Source organism: Brachyistius frenatus, unplaced genomic scaffold, assembly GCF_029030835.1.
Source record: "Brachyistius frenatus isolate BFR_SWC_R1_liver_20210118 unplaced genomic scaffold, ASM2903083v1 Contig_10, whole genome shotgun sequence".
Classification (NCBI taxonomy): domain Eukaryota; kingdom Metazoa; phylum Chordata; class Actinopteri; family Embiotocidae; genus Brachyistius; species Brachyistius frenatus.
In genome coordinates, this window is record NW_027210609.1 from 2,738,054 (window position 1) to 2,759,067 (window position 21,014).

The 21,014-nt window shown below is 39.9% G+C and overlaps 2 protein-coding genes across 2 annotated transcripts in view; both read right to left on the reverse strand.

The window, feature by feature from the left end:
• Positions 1–21,014, reverse strand: part of hrh1 (histamine receptor H1) — a 117,251-nt gene that overhangs the window by 61,072 nt on the left and 35,165 nt on the right. The window lies entirely within an intron of this gene.
• The window catches only part of atg7 (ATG7 autophagy related 7 homolog (S. cerevisiae)), a 61,453-nt gene that overhangs the window by 13,194 nt on the left and 27,245 nt on the right, over positions 1–21,014 (reverse strand). Inside the window, exon 18 of the mRNA XM_069690899.1 lies at positions 16,842–16,964. Within this exon, the coding sequence (XP_069547000.1) occupies positions 16,842–16,964 (123 nt within the window). The remainder of the gene's footprint in view (positions 1–16,841; positions 16,965–21,014) is intronic.

The window sequence follows — 21,014 nt, forward strand, 5'->3', positions numbered from 1 at the left end:
ACGGGTGGAGACAGGAAGAGGAGGGGAACCTACTAACCTGACCTACCCTCTCTGTGACACACATCCTGTGCACCGGGTTAGATCAAAACTGACCCACACATCCACATTCAATACTAAGGCCAAAAACAATGACTTCATGTGAATCATGAAACGAGTCCACATAATACAGGCCGGTTGATCATTTGTTTGTGAACTTGAAGCAAATAACAATCATTTCTTCTCTCTTAAATCTTTCCCGGTTAAGTACCAGAGTCTAGGTATTTATTTGACCAATTATTAAGGTAGTATAAATGTCATTGACCAGAAGGTGAAGTAAAACATTTCATAAAATGTTTGCTTTTTATCCTCGCAGATAAATGCTATAAATACATAATAGCAGGGACACGACACGACATAGTAAAAGCAGACTTAACCAGTCTAGTGCTAATAAACATCATAATTTATACCAATAAAGCTGCGGTTATTCTATATTTTTACTATTAATATATGATTTGCCTATCCTGTCTGTTCCTCTCAAACCTAAATGCGAGTCCTCCCGCAGAATTATGGAAAACAAGTAACACAAGAGGAGGTCAAAAACAAGTATACGCCTGGACCACGTATGACATGAGAGGGCTTTTCACGTCATTACTGGGAAAAGTGGCAGCAGTGATGCCTTCGGTGTACCATACCAAAGTAAAGAGGGGCTGACCTATAAGGCAAAGCTCTCTAATTACCGGTCAGTCTTTATCCTTTGGTCATGATCTCTGGAGAATGACCGAAACAATGAGATCGGCGGCTCAAGATTCCCCGGGACGAGCCAGGGGGAATTGCAGGAAACGGACGTCTGGACTTCTCTGCTTTCCTTGCGTGTTTGCCAAGGGGATGAGCTCTTAATGTGAAACGAGAAGGATCTCGCTACAGTCTTACAGACTACACAACAAATCCACTTTAATATGTAACCCTCCCCCCCAACCTAACCAGGTGAGTGAGACGTGTAGTAGTCCTGTCATGTAGTTCTGTGTGTTCGCAGATCGACCTACTTGTTTGAAACTCATAGTAGAAGCATTTAGCCAACAAATGCCGTAACTTCAGTCAGTCATGTGGCATTAGGCCAACCAGTGGTGAAACTATGATCACTCAGTTACTCACGTTTCTAGGACTGGCCACGCTCTTGCTGTCCAGCCAAAAATATACTTTTCTTAAAAAGTTATTTCTTTAAACAGATACAGACATTTAAATGATACCCGGAGGAGTAAATGTTGGATTTTTGAACACTGTTTTCAACTTTGGACTAATACAAATGTAATGCCATAGTGATTATTAACAGCAGCAGGTTATAGTGTGCAGGACTGACTCCAAATAAATTAAAATGTGTGATCATGGTAATAAAGGTAAATATATATAAAGACTAGGGTGACGTGTGCCTCATTGATGACAAGTGAGCTTTCTCATGCTTTGGCTAGTAAGAAAATGCCTGCTCATAAAATAATGTTACTTTAGGCTTTAAATGCTGTTGGCATTTAAAGGAGGACTCCATTGATTTAGAATTGTTGGAGTCATCATGGAGTAGCGCCAGGGAGGCCATCTTTTTTATTCAATGCAATCTTTTTCCTTGCCAAGTGGTCACTGTGACGTCACCAACTGGCTTCACTATTTATACACAGTCTATGTTCCTCGCCAAAGCCTGGCACCTTCATTACCCATAATGCAACTTGACAGAGACGAAGAGTGGGCTGCTGGGCCCTGGTAAGCCTCTCTCTAACTCCACACTGCTTCAAACGTCTAGTCTTCAGACACAACCAATGATGACTCAAGTGTCGTCGCTTGAGGCTGGTTTTCAAACTTCACACAGCTTTCTCTTCATCCCCAAAGACCGAGTACTACTTTTTTCACATAAACAACGCTCCCCAAAACTTGTAAACAGACTTTGATGTATAAAGGCGGTGTAATATGGTACAAAGCTGTGTGGTAAGTTAGACATAATATGCAGTTTTAATTTATTTGTTTCTGAACTTAACAAAAAAATAATGATAATAATTATTTTGTATTATCCACCACATACCAAGTAGTCACTCTACTGTAAAATAAAGTGCTGCCGTCACGGCTCACATGTACAGTAGCTGGGCAAAATGTGATTCATCAACTGAAGAAGGTTTAAACTCTGCTTTCAATTTCGTGGCATGACAGCAGAGTGTTTTACGATAGATACATGCGACAGAAGCACAGTATGCGAGACTAAAAAGGCCAATAAAAGTGTAACTATTAAACTGGGAGGCGGGGGGCAGGGAGTGAGGGAGTGACACAGGGGAAAGGGTGAATAACAGAGAAGAAAGATGAGGACTGAGAGGAGCAAAAGACTGAAGATAGGAAAAGTAACGACAGAGGGAAAGTGAGGGATGACATGGCCGGGAGTGAAAGTGGTCTGACACTGGTTAGAAGAGGAAAAGAGATGGTTTAGAGGATCTCTGGTGGGAACAGAGTTAACGCTCAGGTCCCAGCTGAGGTCGCGTCCTCTGGATATGTTTTCATAAACTCCCGAGCCTCAGGGTAATCAAACAAAGCACCGGCATTCTCAACGATAGGCCCAGATAACAAACTTTGGAACCAAACCTCAGGACAGAGAAATGACAAACCAGGAAGGGATGCAGCATCCTCTTCTCTTTTCCCACCTTTTCCAAATTCCCAAGTAAAGGTCGGACATTTGCTCCTCTTCCCCATTTTTTTTTTTTTTTTTAACTTTAAGTCAGTCAGACTCCATTGCCGCCACCCTCCCCTTTCTCCCCGCTTTCTCCCAGAGTCGTAAAGGCCAGCTACAACAACAAATGGAGTCTCTCTCGGCTGGGTGTGGTGGCCTGCGGAGCAACAGCTGGGTCCTGTTGTTTCTCCTGGGACACGGACTGACTGCTCGGCCTCCTTTTCAGGACACCTCTTCCTCCATGTCCTTAAAATGTCCTTAAATGTCTTAAATATTTTGTCATTTTAATCTCATATTTTCAGAATTTCTAATCTTTCTCAGGAGAAGCGCTCGTTTGCGTTTCTCCAAACTGTTAACTGATTTTCTTGGAATGAAGCTCTTTTTTAAAGGTACAGCAATGAAACATGTTATGTTTTGTTTTATCAACTCTCCAAAATCCTCTTTTCTTTAGAAGTTAGTTTTTTCTCTCGTTCCATCTGCCCCACTCTGCTTTTCTGTTGTTTTCTCTCATTTAATCTGTCAGTCTCGATCTCCCACTTCCCTTCGCTCGTCCTCTCTCCCTCCGACACATTTCCTGTACAACAGAGATTATCAACACATTTGTGGTCACACAAGTGTTTCATAACGCCAGAAGTTTATCAACCTTGTTAAAAAAAAAAACCTGTGTAAAACGTGGCTAGGTACCGAGACCCATGGTAAGCATGTACAGAACTTTTTACAAATAATGTACATATGACTTAAAAAAAAAAAAGCTTATCTCAGTTTACTTATGTCTGTTTTGAGGATGACAAGTTCTGTGTCACAATTGCAGTAAAATACAAAATAAGTCTTGAACACTTCAAAGCCACCTTTTAGTTTAGTTGACTGAGGCATCAGTGTGTGTGTGCAAAGAGTATAAACTCAACCTAATGAACCGTCTTGAGCATGCAGCTAACCGAATGGTAATAACAGATCAACTGCAGAGGAAGTGTGTGTGTGTGTGTGTGTGTGTGTGTGTGTGTGTGTGTGTGTGTGTGTGTGTGTGTGTGTGTGTGTGTGTGTGTGTGTGTGTGTGTGTGTGTGTACGCGCGCGTGTGTGTGCGCGCGTGTTGCCCGTTCGGACCTGCCCTCGGTTTAATTAGAACCGAGTCAAAGCCAACTGATGTGTGGTCAGAGCCACAATCAAACACTGGCAGGGCCCCCCGGGCGCATGCACAAACACATGCACGGACATATGCATGCGTGCACACAAACAGAATCACACACATTCATGTGTAACAAACACCCTTCCAGAAGAAAAAAAAAGATGAAATCAGAACAGTTTCTCTCTGTCTTTATCTGTTGTTTATATTTCTCAAAGGGAGAGCAAATAAGATCCAAACTAACCAATCTTTAGGAAGCAGCAGATCCTGCCACACACACACACACACACACACACACACACACACACACACACACACACACACACACACACACACACACACACACACACAGTTCACAGGAAAAGAGAAGGCAGAGTGCCTAGTAAACCACAGCTGAGGCAATCTTTTGATCTGATTCTAAGCACACCAGACAGTCACAGTCTTTCATTACAAAGACTTCTTCACTGTGAATCAATCACTGACAACTTTGTTTTTGTTTTTTCTTACAGCCAAACTCCATATCTTAAAACTTAATAGAATAGTTTTAAAGATCAAAAGAAATCCTTGTTTACAGATGAATCAAAGGAGCCATGACTATTTGAACACTTTGGGGGTCGGGAGAGGTTGCAAACCGACATCACAGGGAACCATGAGGCTTAACGAGATACACACAGACGTTCCTGAATAATAACCCTGGATTTGTTTCAGTTTTCTTATTGTTTCAATATTCGCACATTCAGATGACCTGCAGGGTACTTTTTCACAGGAAAATTAGGGCAAAGGAAGTGATGCCATTCAAGCATTAGCTAAAGGACACACACACACACACACACACACACACACACACACACACACACACACACACACACACACACACACACACACACACACACACACACACACACACACACACACACACACACACACACACTGCAGTATAAACACAAAGGCAAACATACATATACTGTACATACCTAGAGTATGTGTGTGTGTGTGTGTGTGTGTGTGTGTGTGTGTGTGTGTGTGTGTGTGTGTGTGTGTGTGTGTGTGTGTGTGTGTGTGTGTGTGTGTGTGTGTGTGTGTGTGTGTGTGTGTGTGTGTGTGTGTGTGTGTGTGTGTGTGTGTGTGTGTGTGTGTGTGTGTGTGTGTGTGTAATTATCCAAGCCAGAGGCTTGATGCTATCACTGCCCTCCATGTGCTGGACAGAACAGGAAAAAAGATAAGAACTGGCACTGCAGCCAGATGTGTGTACACACACACACACACACACACACACACACACACACACACGCACACGCAAAGAGAGAGAGAGGGCCAGCTCTTATCTCTGTCTTTAATGCAGCTGGAGAGTTTTTCTGTATTATCCAAACCAGGAACAAACAGTCCTGCACTCAGATAAGAAACATGAAAATACTTTAGAGTACTTTAAAGTTCTTAAGCACATTAAGTAGCTAGGCGTGATTATAAATTATTGTTTAAACATTTTTATTTTTAACTTTGATGAAAGTCAAATTATTCTAAGTTGTAATAGTTGTGATAGAATGTCTCAGAAAGATACAACTTTAGAGTGGGACTATTATGTTACAAGCACTTCATATTCAAGCTGTTAAGTTGGGTTCTTGACCATTTTTTATGACATACTCTCCGCTAAGCCGACAATACAGCATTACTGGACACAATGCGTGGTTCACTTACTGATAACATTCACTTCCTGAGGTTTCAATGGAATGATTTATCACCAACCCAACTGTATAGAGAAGGACGCAGGTGGTACACTTGACCTCCATGAGAAAGTCCATCAGGTAAACATCCCTCAAATTCACCACTGGTATCTTTAAACTTCCTGTTTAGGAACCGGGCATTTCAATTTGTTTAAAATCTGACCGAACACTCACCCTAAAAATCACACGCAGTTCCATTTCCATGATAAAAATTGGGTATGCATCAGTCTGTTACAGAGATGAGACGTCATAGTATTATAAAAGTTTATGTTGCTCGGTGTCTTGTTGTCAAATAAATATTCCAAATGATCCATTTCTCAGACTGGGATTCTTAGAACACATTTTTTTTACCTGTACCTGCAAAAACACACCCACATCATCCAAACCCTGGATGAGAATGATGCTGCTCACTAATTAACTATAAAATTAAAATGATCTTGTTCCTTTTTCCAAAAACTGTGGATGATTCTGTTTTTTTCCCCTTCATTTTAATGTTTTGTCAATAACAAGGTATACAAAAAAAAAAAAAAAAAAAAAAAAAAAAAAATCATAAAAAAGGTGTGGTTTAGCAGTAAGTCATTCAAAAGGGCTTTTTTTTTTTTTTAACAAGGTAAAGGTGACATCATTTCAATGTATCATTTAAACAGGAAAAAAAATGGCAAAAATGCTATTTTGGAATGACAAAATAAAGTAAAATATAATATATAATGTTGATGATAAAAATATGAATATTTTTATCTCCAACTCTTGCATACTTAGCTCTGTCGCAAACGGATCCACATATAGTTTAAGTTAGTGGGTGTGCTTTCGGAAGTGAAAGTCTATTCTAAAAGTGCAATGCTGACACGGATACAGAAATAGTTGTTAAAAGCTGCCGAACAGGAAGAGGAGTAGGAGCTAAACAGGGACGCCTAGACTACTACTCGGTCTGCTATCTCGTCATTTGTCTGTCTGTCCGTCTGTCTGTGTGTACAGCCAGCTGCCAGGCTTGAAGGAGGCATCACTCTGGACTGTCTGGCGCCGGGGAGGAGGAGCCATGTATAGGAGCAGGGCCGCTGTAAGTTTTCCCATGTAGCGAGGGAAAAGCTGGCTTTATGGGTCCTATTTAAGACTTATGAAAATAACTCCCCTATGATTGATGATTGGCAATGCTGTATGAGCTCCTTTGGGCACAAGACATAGGACAGCTGTCCTGGGTGCCATGCATCCCGTCTACCCCACCCCCACCTACAGTACACCTCGTCGTCATCTCCAGCCCTGTGTACAAGGGTATTAATACAGCCCACCAAAGTGGTCCTTGTCACGGAGGTTGGGATCTTACCACCTACTATTCTTTACAACGCCCTCTTCATCAGTTTTGTTTGATCAATGAAAAATCCTTTAACATTTTTTTTTTAACTATTAATAGTGAAAAACTTAACCTTCAGGTATCCTCATAAATTATAAAAGAGGGAACAGCGAATAAAAAAATACATTTTCTTTCCGCAAATGAGACAAAAGAGTCACCAACTCTATATTCTTTCTATTTTTAATATGTACTGTATTTATCCTGGGAGACTATAGCTGGTTGGTTCTTTGCTGAAGATAGCGCCCTTTAATAAGGGAAACGCTGAGCGGCTATGCAAGCTAAGAATCAAAAGACCTCAGCTACAGAAACAGAAGGGGAAGGCGGGAGAGAGTTGTGTCAAGCAACGATCACATACTGTAGCTGTCCCGCCTGACAGAGTCCTGATTGACTATCTGCCCTGACGCAGACTGTGTGGTATTTAACATGGTGACTGATTGGAGTCAAATCAGCTTATTTTGAAACACCAGTAAAATATATTTGTATATAAAATAATATCTGGTCTCTGACGCCTTCATCAGCGATGCCAAGATGTCGACTATTTAAATCTTTTAACACATTTTATATTTAAATAAGTGTAATCTGTGTTTGGACTCTCACAACTAATACAACCTGAAGATTTTAGCCAAAAGCCTACACACTAAACCTGTTATATAGTCGCTGCTATGCAGTCCGTAAACAGTATCAGAGAAAGTACTAACGCCTTCTTTTGTGTTTTCATCTTGTTAGCCATATTTGTTAATGCTGTCAGTCATTTTTTGTTTGCTAGCATTTACTCTGTAATCGAAGTACCGGGACCAGATTTGTGTACATGTAGTTTGAGTGCACAAACTGATAAACGCGAGTCTAGCTAATGGCTTGATTGCAGTTATCAACACAGACAAAATAAAAAAAGAAATATGTTCAGGGATAACAAAATATTGATGGATCATATATAACCAGGGAAGCCTGCAAGATAGTTTATAATACTGACACACCAGAAACAAATACAACAGTTAAAGAATTAGGCCAAAATATAAACAGGAATCTGTTCTTCCAAACATATACACATCCGCAGGGGTGAACAACCTTTAAAACTAAGTCAAGCCACCGACTGACACAAAGCTTCTGAATTTAGCCCGAAAGAACTAGGAAGATTTAGACTATGTATAGTGCCTGGGTATGTGCATGTGTGTGTGTGTGTGTCTGCGCATGTGTGTGAGAGTGAAACTATGTAAAGAAAGAAAGGATAGGAGGTGTGATGTGTCTGTACATGGCTGACATGCATCTGCGCAAGCAGAGGACACGTTTATAATTAGCAGTGCAATAGATGTCAAGCAGGCATAGCTGGCACACATACGAGACATAAATACACACGTGCTACATGGTGACACTGGCATATATGTGCATTTTATTTTTTTTTTTTTTTTTTACATACAAAATCATGCAAGAAAACACAGGCAAATGATAATATTACACAAGTCTGTAATGTTGAAATATTTTCCAAATATTTCCTTGGAAAATGACTGAAGTTTCTGATAAAAATATATCAATAAATAAATATTTACTTGGATTTAAATGGAAATGTTCTTTAAAAGGAAATCTCTGAAGATTATTTAATCCATTTATAAACTCAAAACAACAAACTAATCCAACTGAAATTACTTTCTCAGTTGTAGCTGGTAACCAAAATATATATTTTTTTCTTTATTTCACCATGAAAGCTGCCAGTTAATGTGTGATGAGCATAGACTGTAAAAAAAAAAACCCCACAACAACAACAAACAACGTAGCGCCTTTAACTGGAATACCACAGAGGGTCACTAGGGGCTGGCTCTAAAAAATAAAAAATAAAAACTCCAGTAGACATCCATTTCAAAAATATCAACTTCTCTTATGAAATATTTGGTCAATAGATGATTTAAATGTTACAATTCATACCTTCGGATCAGAATTGTCATGGTCCATCGGGAAATAGTTTCAAAATCAATTAGATATTAGGCCTTGAAGAGAGCTATATTTGGGGGTAGATCTGGTTTGATCCGCATGCGTTGGGTGCAGTCAGGTTGCCAGTATAGGTGTCACATTGTGTCCTTCAATTTTCCTTCGGATCGAGTCAGATCCTAGCCTGCCTCCGGCAGATTATTGCTTAGAGCTTCAGTTTTCTTTACTGTAATTACAATCTGGAAATGTGGCTCGCATTAAAGTTTGCTCAGCCACTCTGGATGGCAGACCAATCAGCGACCGGAGTCGGTTTTGAAGTACGATGACATTTAGGTCGATCATTTTTTTTCTAGTTGCCTTTGTGGCAGAGTTTCAATTAGTTAAAGCTGCTCCAATAGTTTCTAAATTATCCGGAGGTCGACGCCCAGAAAAATGCAACGACTGCAAACGATTCCCTATGGAGCGTCCCCAGACTCCAGAAATATTAATGCAGTGAATTTAGGGCTCGTAACACCAGGCTAGTCAGATCCACCGCTCATTTCTGCACAGCTTGGTCAAATATGGTCACTTCTAGCTCAGAAAAAACAAGATGCCAACGGCCAAAATGCCAGACTCATAGCTTCAAAAAAAAAAAAAATCAGTTTGCAAACCAATGGGTGGGTTGATGACTGGTGCTAAGCTTGATATAAAATGCTTTATCTTTATACCACATCTTAATGCTTTTGACATTGTAACTTCTGTGATTTGACATGTTTTTGCTTAGGACTTGACTGGGTCAAGTCATAGAAAAATGAGAGAAATCATTTTAAGATTAAACATGTTTCCATACGATGCAAATCACTGGTACTGAAGATGACATTATGCTGCTTCTAATTTTTATTTTTATTTTATAGTTAAATAATATTGAACTGGGAAGAACATTAAATCGTAATATTTGTGAGCCAGCAACTAAGGAAACTTCTGAATTTTGCATTGATTAATGTCATCAGTTGCGTAACGGATTAATTAACTGAATGTTATTACAGCATTTTCACCCAAAATTTGGATTCACAAATTCTCTGAATGGAACTTCCTTGTTTTAAAATGAAAAAAAGAAAATAGCGGAACTTTTATAAAAAAAAACTTACATAACACTTGACATTTTAAAAACAGAGCATTCAGTTTGTTTAATGGGATCCTAAAAATAGGAAATAAGGAACGATACGAGGACAGTCAATTGCACTCATTTTAAATTTGATTTTTTTTTTTTTTAAATGTCTCTCAAACTCCCCATTTTTTCTTCCTCTTTATCTGTCTGTCTCACTGGAGGGTGTGCAGTGCACTAATGAAAAACCAGACTTAATATGTTTTCCCCGAGTCCATCTGGTAATAATTGCAGCATCTAGCAACCGTAGCTGTGTTTGGATAAAACTCTGACATACATGGGCCCCTCTGATGCTCACAGGCGAAAATGTGTGTGTGTGTGTGGGTCTGTACGAGTGTGTGTGTGTGTGTGTGTGTGTGTGTGTGTGTGTGTGTGTGTGTGTGTGTGTGTGTGTGTGTGTGTGTGTGTGTGTGTGTGTGTGTGTGTGTGTGTGTGTGTTTATATGGGAGAAAGAAAGGAAGAAAAAAAAAAAGCATGTGATTAGTGCGAGGAGAGACTCTGTGTTAATGCGAGTGTGTGCGTGTCCACGCTCGCACTTGTGTGTCTTCCAGGCAGCTGGGTGACGGGCCAACATAACTAAATCAACTTTATCGTCAGCGCACTGTTTTACGTAGAGAGGCACAGACCAGAGCAGGGCTGAGTGTGGGTGGTTGGATAACCTCTACTCCTTCGGGGCAATAGCATGAGTCAAGGTGATGATTAGTGGCATCTGATGGCGCACATAATGTTATCAAAGAGCCAAACGCACACATCTGGACAAACACAGGTGTCTATATTTTACTCAAAACTGCCTCTGTGTACTGAAATCAGGCAAAACCGATTTTTATCAAGACTTGGATTACTTCTAACTTGGAAGGCAAGTGTGGTTCAAACATAGGTCATCATATAGAAAAAAACTAAATGTTTTTACTAGCAATTGGCAGAGTAATTGTCCTGTAACTAAATCATCATGTGTTTGAACACTCCAACTGTAAATGATCAAAAAGTAACCCTGGATATCTGGAGTATCAGCTAAAAAACAAATGCCTCCCAAATCAGGGCCCCCGCACTCTAAGGAGTCCTAGAAAGCCTTATTATTAAGAAGTGACTGAGGTAATTTCACAGTCATGTCATTTAATAATACAACAACAAGATGATGATGTTACCCAAACACAGGTTACACCCTCTAGAGCAGTGGTTCTCCACCGGTGGGTCGAGACCCAAAAGTCGGTCCAATTTGAATAAGTCACAGATGTGTGCGTGAAAAAAAAAATTTGAGGGAATAAAAGTCACACTTATTTTGAACTTTCCGAGCAAGTACCTGTTTGCTTGCCATGACAGAATCGACCAAAACTAACAGTGTCACATCAATAGTTACTGTAGCTCATATCCGAGCATTTGTAAAGAGGGTTAGGATTTAATAAGTCTGCGTTCTCATTTCATAATTCATACAGTTTGATGTAGATTCTCGAAACTTGATGAACAATTCAATGTTTAAACCTATTTTTTAAAAGCATACAAGTTTGCAGTTTAAGTTCAGTCAGACCAATTAAGAACCACTGCAGAGTGTTTTCGCATAACTTAATCAGCACAGTATATCTTAAGTGTTGCCCCATTGTTTACTGAATCCTATGTGAAAAGAATTACATCAAGTCCATATCCGTAGATACGACATGTGATTCTTGCCATTAAATTGTTATTAACGCCCTTTTACTAAAAACAAGCAATCGTCACTGTATTAACTCAATGTTAAAAATTCATGTCACAAATTTGAATTTAAAAAGGAGCAAAATGTGACAAGTGACACATTCTTCTCAGAAGTTCAGCTCAGACGTGTTGATCTCGTGACTTACTGGCAGAGCCAGTTATAGTAGGTGGAAGGGTGGAACATGAACTCTGCAGAAAGACCCTTTGTACTGAGAGGGTCACACATCCTCTGTTTGGGGCATTCACAGCCTCACAGATTAATGTGTGCGGGAGCACACGCATACACAGGCTTACTGAACATGATGATGGGAATATATCATGTACAGAATGACGAGTGATCATGTGCTCCCTTTAATATGGGAGCCCTGGAAAATAATGACACAAGAATTTTCAGTTTCCCTTATCTGATGTATCAAGTTATAAAAACCCAGTTATTTAATCCCACTATGTCAATTTATTTTCAAAATAATACTGGCAGGGCATTTTCTATTAGGTGACATCTCACAGCTGGACTGGAATTACTTTAAAATTCTTCCTCTACGAAGTGAAAATAACAAATAAAAAGCAAAACCTGACTCAACCCTTAAGTTTATGAGAAACTGCAAAGCCACCAAAGACTATTTTACCTAGGAAACAATTTGAGGCTGTAGTGCATAATTTCCGTTGCAATGATTATTGTATGAGTCCACAGAAATTCCCTTACGATTATTATGTATAGGTTCCCATGCTCATGTAGCTGTTTTTATGTTTTAGAAATATGAACCTCAGGTTTTGTGTTGATTAAATTAATCTCTTTTGTCCTCTGTCCGCCTACATAATAAGGATTAGCCTGATCACTTTATGTGGCTGTATGGATGAGCATATAGGGTATTTTATGTAACTCAATCTGCCAAGCCAGAGACAGTAGGTGGACATCAGTGGAGAGGTACGGCATCCTGTGCAGACACTCATTTCCTGTCAGGCTCTCTGGGTGTTTGCATGTGTTGATTTGTCTGACCCAGCCCTCTATAGTGAGGCTATACTCAGGAAGGCCAGTCAGCCAAAACACAACACTGTTCTGATTTAACAGTAGTTTAAAGGCTTTGGAAAATGTTGGGAATTGAAATTTAAGCAGAATACATTTACCAGGTGAACCAAAATATGACGCACAATAAATAACAGAAACTGTTCTTGTTGCACGTGAACTAAGCGCAGCACTGTAATGCGACTGGAGCAGGTAGAAGCAGTAACTTTGGTAAGTATGTATTCCAAGTTATGTTGTTTGATCAACACCTGTGTTACACAAGGTTTTGTGACCACTACGTACACCATGAACTTGAGCGGAGTGCGCACATAAAATGTTTAGTCAATCAGGAAATAAGCAACAGAAACCATTGAAATGTTTCAGAAAGTCTACCGCAATGAAGCCATAAGCCAAATGAGGTGTTTCCAGACGGGAAGAATGTCATATCCAAGGCTGGAAAAGGCTCATCAGGTCAGGAGCGCAACCAGGAGTTTTTTTTTTTTTTTTTTTTTTTTTTTTTTTTTTACATTCATGAGGTTGTATGCCATGAATTCGGCCCCAGTCAGAATATCACTGCTGAGTTTAACTGTGATATTCTGAGGTGTGTGGGCAGAAACATTCAGTGCAAATGACCTGAATTGTGGTGTGATGGCACCTTGGTTTTCCAACGTGACTACACATCCACTCACAGCACATTGAAAGCGGGCTAGTTTCTGGCCTTTAGCTCCCAGGGACTTTTTTTCTGTCCAAGTTGAACATGAGTTGGGGTCAATGTAAATGTAAACTTGTGTCATGTGAGCTGGCTCTGCTCCATCCAATCTGGTTTGGCTAGCCACAGGATGGACACAACTTAAAGTCTACAGTGAAAATGCATTTCTGTTAGTGATGTTGATTTTTATTTACATTCAAGCAAACATCTAACTTGTGAAAATGAAGGAAAAGACTTGAGAAAACATGCATGTGGCAGTCTCAAGGCCTCAGTATCAGTATGCCCTATGATGTATTTCAACCTCTAAGAAGACTAGTCTGAAAGGTCACCCTGACCTGCCCGCAATGTCTTCACCTGGCTACATCACGCTGTCTCTTTTGCATATTTCATTCGTGTTGCTCCAAGCTGCGCTTACTAAAAAGTGACAAAGAGCACATTGTCAATCACTGCATAAAAGGTACTGTGATTGTTGGATCATCTGTTCCAGAAAGTTAGAAAAAAAGTCAGAAAGTTAGAGGAAAATGTTGCTGCTTGACACTATGAGAGAAGCTGAAAAGGACGGTCCACTGAAACCTTATATTCTGGAGTGACAAAATGAGGTAACTGCAGTACACGAGGGAAACTGGCCTTAGCAAACTATAGAGTAAAAGAGGGGAATACAGTAGGAGTATAGATCAGGTAATAAACATTAAAAAAATGGGTCATGTTTGATTTTCCTTGCCACAAACATGAAAGGTCTCGTGAGGCTGGAGATACAGCGCGCTGCATACAAATGTTTCAAATACATGTACCTAATTTGCCAGACGCCAGATTCATAGTACATTTTCCACCCTTGAAATTTCAGCAGGGCTGGTCTTACAAAGAAGCCATTCACACCGATTTATGCACATTCACCCACACTCAGTCACACACACACACAAACACACGCGCACAGCACTCAGTCAGTCTAAACTTTTACCGAACTTGAACTCCCCCAAAAACCCTGCGGTGACCGTATAAGAAGTACTTCTCAGGTTACAAACTCACCAAAAATAGGCCTTAAGTACATAGTGGTGATATCTGGTGACGTAGATTATAGTTTAGAATGGTTACACACACTTGAATGTGCAAAAACACACAGATACACGCTGGCTGTCATGCATTTAGGACCATGGTTTAGGGAAGGACAAGAACATCGTAAAAATAACTCATTATGCAAATAGAGTAATTTAAGTCCACACTTTCTAAAATGTATGACCAACATCACGGTGTTCATTACTTGTAATTGCAGGCTGACATGCAGTTACAAGTCTCAGACAAACAGTACATCTTCTGAACAAAGAATATAGGAAAAAGGCAAACATCGTCACACATGAAAAAGGTCTCTCTTGTCACAACTCAAGGATAAACTCAAACCCCAAACACGGGGTTATTAAAGAAGCCACTGGACGTGATCACCTTCTTCCCATGAGAACTCAATTCTGTGTTAAATTTAAAGATTTACACAGAAAGGGATCCCACGAGGGCCCTTGAAACCCCTCATTTTTACATTTAGAGTGATCCTCATTTCAGACCAGTACTTTTGAAAACACGGGTCAAGACCCAAAATAAGCCGCAAGCCTGCTTCTAGTGGGTTTCTCCATGAAATAAGTAATAATATGCTTTCACGATCAAGAAAAGAACTACTGTCCCTTCCTGGAATTGAGAAAAAAAATAAATTTAAGGGACGTCCTCCAAGCGCAGTAATTTTCAAAATCTGTGTACAGGAAACAGGCGCTAAGACTTCTGGCGCTAGTGGGCTGAGCAATCAAAACAATCTCTCCATGTTCTGATTGAAGAGAAAGGGACTACACCAGACTCTTCAACACACTTCATCAGGGAGAAGGGGGTGGATAGAGAGGAAAGGAACATGCGCGAGCGATAGGGCAGAAGGTGGAGATTGATAGCAAGGCAATGGAGAAGAACTTAGGGAAGAAAAAAGAGATTAGTTCGTTTTTACTTTTCTTTCCTCATATTTTTTTTTTTCCTGTTCATCCCTTGTCCTTTTTTGTCTTCCATTCTTTTTTCTCATCTTTTCTCCGTCCACCGTATATTATCTTATCTACTTCCGCCTCAATTCAGCCTTGCTTTTCTTTTCTCCCCTCCTCCATCTAACTGTTATGAGTTGGGGAGAAAGTACAAGGGATTTTCCCACAGCGCAGCAGGACCAGACCCAACCCCCACCACCCACACACACACTCATTTTCTGTTTCTCCCTCAACTCGCTCTGTCTCATGTCAGAAGGGAGTCTTGAGGAAAACCACCCATATTTCACCACAAAGTATTCTGGATGTTTGCTGGAACTTTATGCAGCTCGTTGTTCCATTAGACATCAACTCTGTGCTGCTATAGCAACAGAACAGTTAGAGGAGGGTTATAGGACAAACATATCTGTAGCCTTTGGATTAAAACTGCATCTCTTATTAAAAATTTCATTTGAAAAATCCTGCTAATGATATTTCAATTTCCAGAACAGGACATAGTGTTGGGATGGATTTCCCAGGGTCATAAAACTTAGTTCTTAAAGGGACCCAAGTAAAGAATATGTGCGTTCAGGCAGCTGGCAAGTGGGCAAGTTCCCATTTGAGAATATCCAACTTCTGAGTTGGGGCAACATGCCCAACCTGCGCTGCTTTGCTGCTGTCAAACAACCTTGTCAGCGTCCATATAAACCAACACAGAGTAAATGGAGGTCAGCTGGTCAATATTATTCGTACACTACATTTCTACACGTTTTGATGCACTTCTGTTTTTTAACAGGCAATGCAGCTAGCAAACCACGTAGGTTAGACTAACTGAGTCTGGCTATTGGTTTTTTTTTTTTTTAATGCAAGTACATCTCTTCCTTTCACCTAAAACGGTGCCATGTTAAGTGCATCAAACCTATTTCTTGGAGCTCTGAAAAACTAATCCGAGCCCCTTCTGGATTTTTCAACTCTTTATTGTGTCTCCAGGGGTACCTTGCAAAGACATTTTATTTACTTGCAGTTTTTAGGTTACTACTCAGGTGGCTACTCAGTCATGACAATAGGCAGTCTGCTCGGTGCTGTGCTTACCTGTAGTAAACTTAGAACATGCTAGCTTTACCTGGAGGAGTTTGTCCTGTACCGCATCTTCATTTATTTATTAAGATGTTTCACACAGGTTGTAGAAGTCTTTGAGTGTTTCTTCTGTTTGTATCATAGCATCTAACCTCGCTTTACAAGAGCCCGGTGTTACTGTTGTTTAATGGTGAACAGCTTTTAGGTGTATTACTGCCACCTACTGGTGGTAGTAACACATTACTACCAGACAACGGTAAAAATAAGAGAAAATATACTTTTTAAGACGGTAGTCGCATAAACTATTCGATTGATTATGATTTAATGAATATGCAAACATTTTAAAATCATGACCATCTGTAGTAGTTAGGGAACCCAGAACCCAGATCAGAGTAGCAGGTTCTGTGTGAATTTCCACCTGTTAGTGAGCATGTATGTAAGTGTGTAATTTACCTCTGCAGCCTGTGTTTCCTGGTGCAACAGAGTCAGCCCCGTCAGGTCTTCCAGGAATGAGTGGGAAGAATTAAAAACCTGAGACAGAAAGTTGAAACCTTCCCTCTCATAGTTGTCCAGGACCTAGACAAAAAAAACATGACGAAAAAACAATTACAGGTATGCTGTGACAGAGAATGCAATTGGTAAACAGTGAGACCACAGGAAATGATACTGCTGTATTGGCTCAAGGTGCGTGTTAAGTATCACACAATAACGTCAAAGTTTTACACTTCTACATTTTATTAAAATCAGTGTGTAAACAGCATCAGTCAACCAATGTCACAATCCTTTTTGTAATGATTTGGAACATTCAGAGCGACAGAAAAAGAGAACAATTTGGTGAAGATCCTTTGTGTTACTGTTTTTTTTTACCCTACAGCAAGACCAGATGCCAGAGCCTGTGCTTTCAATTTACTCAGGTAAAAGAGCTGAAACAGTGAAGGTCGCATTCACATGGTAAAATAGGTTTCCTAACATAAATGCATGTTTTACATTACTTTTAGGTTAAAATATAAAATCTAGCCCAAGAAATTCGTGCAAGGGTTTTGGCAAAGGGTGGGTCATGTTAATGCATCGCATCTTAAGAAAAGGCATCCATTTAAAACAAAAACATGATTACATAAAAGCAAAAAATAATTATCTTTAAAAAGGATAAAAAAAATGTTAAAAAAAAATTGACCTTGATCGGTTTTGGCTCTATGACGCAACCTCTATGGACACCACAATTTAGCACCTCTGCAATCACACTGCAGCGTTTACCTTGATCTCCTACCAGTATAGACTTCAAATACCCACACCTCTCCAAAATTCCACGCCCGCATGCACGCGCAGATCCTCTGCCCTCCCAACTACCTTCCTAAGCTTAGCCAAGCCTTTCATGGACGCCCACAGACCCTCCTCTGCAGGTGTAGGGTTACCTCTGCTTCAGACATCAACACGCTGTGTGCATCACTACCTGTGTGCGTGTGTGTATGTGTGTGTATGTGTGTGTTCGCAGACCGACCTGGCGTCTAGTATTGGAGCCAGACACACCACACACACAATACACACGAATGTGTCCCTCATTCATCTTTTCAACCTCTCTTTTCTTTCTTTCCTTCCTTCTTTTATTTCTTTGATTCTCCACTTCCATCCACAGCTTCAGTTACGAGAGACGCCAACGGCCAAAACCCACTTTGTTGAAATATAGCTATTCATGACACAGAAAGCAACCTGATATCTGTGATGATGTTATGATAGTTAATAAAGTCACTCTACAGACACACTCGTACACTCACAAAACACACGTATACCACTCACTTCATATCAATACCACCGTGAAAAACGAAGACATTTAACAGTTCAGTTTAGTGTTTTACATTGTTTCCAGTAAAAATGTAATTACGTTGTTAGTAACGCAGTAGCACTGAGCAAATGATATCAAGACTTTTGTTGGAGAGGGTTTGTAAACTTTCTAGCACGAGTGAAGATTGTGATACATAAATGCTGTGATATATTCTTGCTGTGGTAAAAGCATTGTGGGAAATATTCATTAGAAACATAAACATACATCTTCTACTCGCTGGATTTGGCTCCATGCAACTCTTATTTGTTCCTAAAATAAGATTTAAGCTTAAGGGTCACAGTTTCGACAATGTGAAGGAGACCCAACGGGAATCTCAAATGGCAGGAGCACTGGGAGTGGTAAATTATTGCACAACGGAGCTACTGTGACGTGGATGGCAGACAGATTTAAATCGGGTATGGTTTTGGTTGTTATATGCACAGTCTCTAAACTATTTGATTGCCCCTTGCACAAAGAAAGGAAGAGACCAAAAAGAGAAAAGATTCTGATGGGTTTTAATAGTGATCACATGCTGTTGACGGGTCGCACCAGTTAAGACAACCTACAAACACACCAACAAACCATCACCTAGATTAGTTGGTGTGCTACATATATGCATATAAACACACATATGGGATGCACATGTGTGAACTTGTCCTTTTGCTTCCTTCCGTATGGAGCCACATAAATGTTTCCCCAAGCTTTATTTGACAGTTGTGATGTCTTCTTTTTGAAGTTGTGTGTGGACATTAACTGAAAGTATCACACATAACAGGCAGTGTGTGTGTGTGCTTGCATGTGTGCATCCCTGAACACATCAAACATCGGGTGGTCCTGGTGGCTCAGAAGGCCTTTAACTAAGGTTGTAAACATACAAAAAAAAAAAAAAATGGAGGATCAACGTTTTTTCTAAGTATGTACGGCATAGCAGACGCTTTGGACATAGAATTAAACTATAGCCAGTATTTATAATTCAACTTGGCAACATTATTTTCTTGGTAATAGTATTAACAAGGATGTGAGGGGAAATTTTCAGAATATTACAGCTAACAGTATTAAGTCGATGAGCCCAAGAGCAGAATATTTATCTACAACAATTCTGCTAATCCCCTACCCTTTTATCAATTGTTGGTTAAGCCAAAATTACCCAAATACCATGTATTTTTTGCCAGTTTTCTCTGAAAGGAAACTGAATATCTTTGTGACTAGGCCTGTTGGTGGACCAAAACTAACTTTTTTCAATAGTCAATTTGGGCTCTAGAAAATTCTAATTGAAATTTTTCTCTATTTGTGTGAGTCTTGTACGACCACAAACTAAAGTGAGAAAATAACTGAAATATTGGTTGATTGTGAAAATAACTGTTAGTTGTAGGTCGAGCTAACATTGTATAGTAAATAGTTTAAGATTTGGCTGACGCACAACTATGACTGAAATGCTTCCGAAAAACAGTTCCAAGTTAGTGGTTTTGCCATAATATCACGATCACTGTGTTCTGAGTACTATGAGTAAAGAGTTCCTGGTGACTCAGTGGCTTTGACTTCCCCTGTTAACATGTACGGTCATCACACCAGGTTAGACACTTGCCCTAAAAACACAAAAACTCCCTACCAACTCATTAGTGTGGCCCCTAGGGCCTTATGGTATTTCAGAGGAACGGCACACTTCACAGGAAGCCCAGGTCTTAAAGTATATGTAGTAAATGCTCTGTGGTAGTTGTACACCATATACATGCCTAAAGTATATGTAAAAACAGTTAAAATGTCTCATTGGTGTGAAAATGCATTAATCATTCATTTGACTGTTCCGCTCTAGAATACATAGTTGAAATTAGAAGAACATATTTTCTGTTATATTATTTTTGCTTGCACTTACTTAACATCAGATATTATATTGAGCCATGTTTTGAGTGTTTAATGTAATGATATAAATCTTGTAACACAATTCTCAGTTTCAATCACTCATGTCAAACATATTTTAGTTGTTTTGAGTGGTTTTAATTTTTGGCAATAATGTTCATATTCATAAAACCTCACAGGAATATATGCTCAACCAAAATACAATAGAGTGGTCCCTGCAAACTGAAACTCGCTTTCTGTGAGAACAATTTACTTAAAGTATAAAACAAACCCGTCACTAAAGGTTTCAAAGGAAGGAGCACCTTAATAAAATAACACGATAAACTATGTTAGTGACCAGTTCAGAGTTTTTTCAAGACTTTGTATTTCAAATGTTAAAAAAAAAGTTTGCTATTAATAGTGGTAGTGTGTACAAGTAGCTGTAGTACGAGGTGTCTGGCATGGTTTTAGACAAAGCCACGTCAGCTGTGATTTACCCTCTGGCGTGCAGTTTTATTGGCTTGTAGCCCCAGAAAGAATTAGGAAACACACACACACACACACACACACACACACACACACACACACACACACACACACACACACACACACACACACACACACACACACACACACACACACAGAGTGAAAAGCTCCAACTCTACAGGAACTGCTCCAGCCCAGACAGGGGCTGAATTGTTTTGTTTCCATAGTGACCTGGCAGCACACAGCTGACTGCGGCAGGAATACACACAGACAGACATGCACTTGCTCACACACACACACACACACACACACACACACACACACACACACACACACACACACACACACACACACACACACACACACACACACTGAAGACAAAGACGGAAACATACACACACACGCGCACACACATTAAAGTGAACGCACGGATAGATGGACAGAGGGACCCACAAAGGGGGGAGAGATAAGGACAAGAAGAAGCA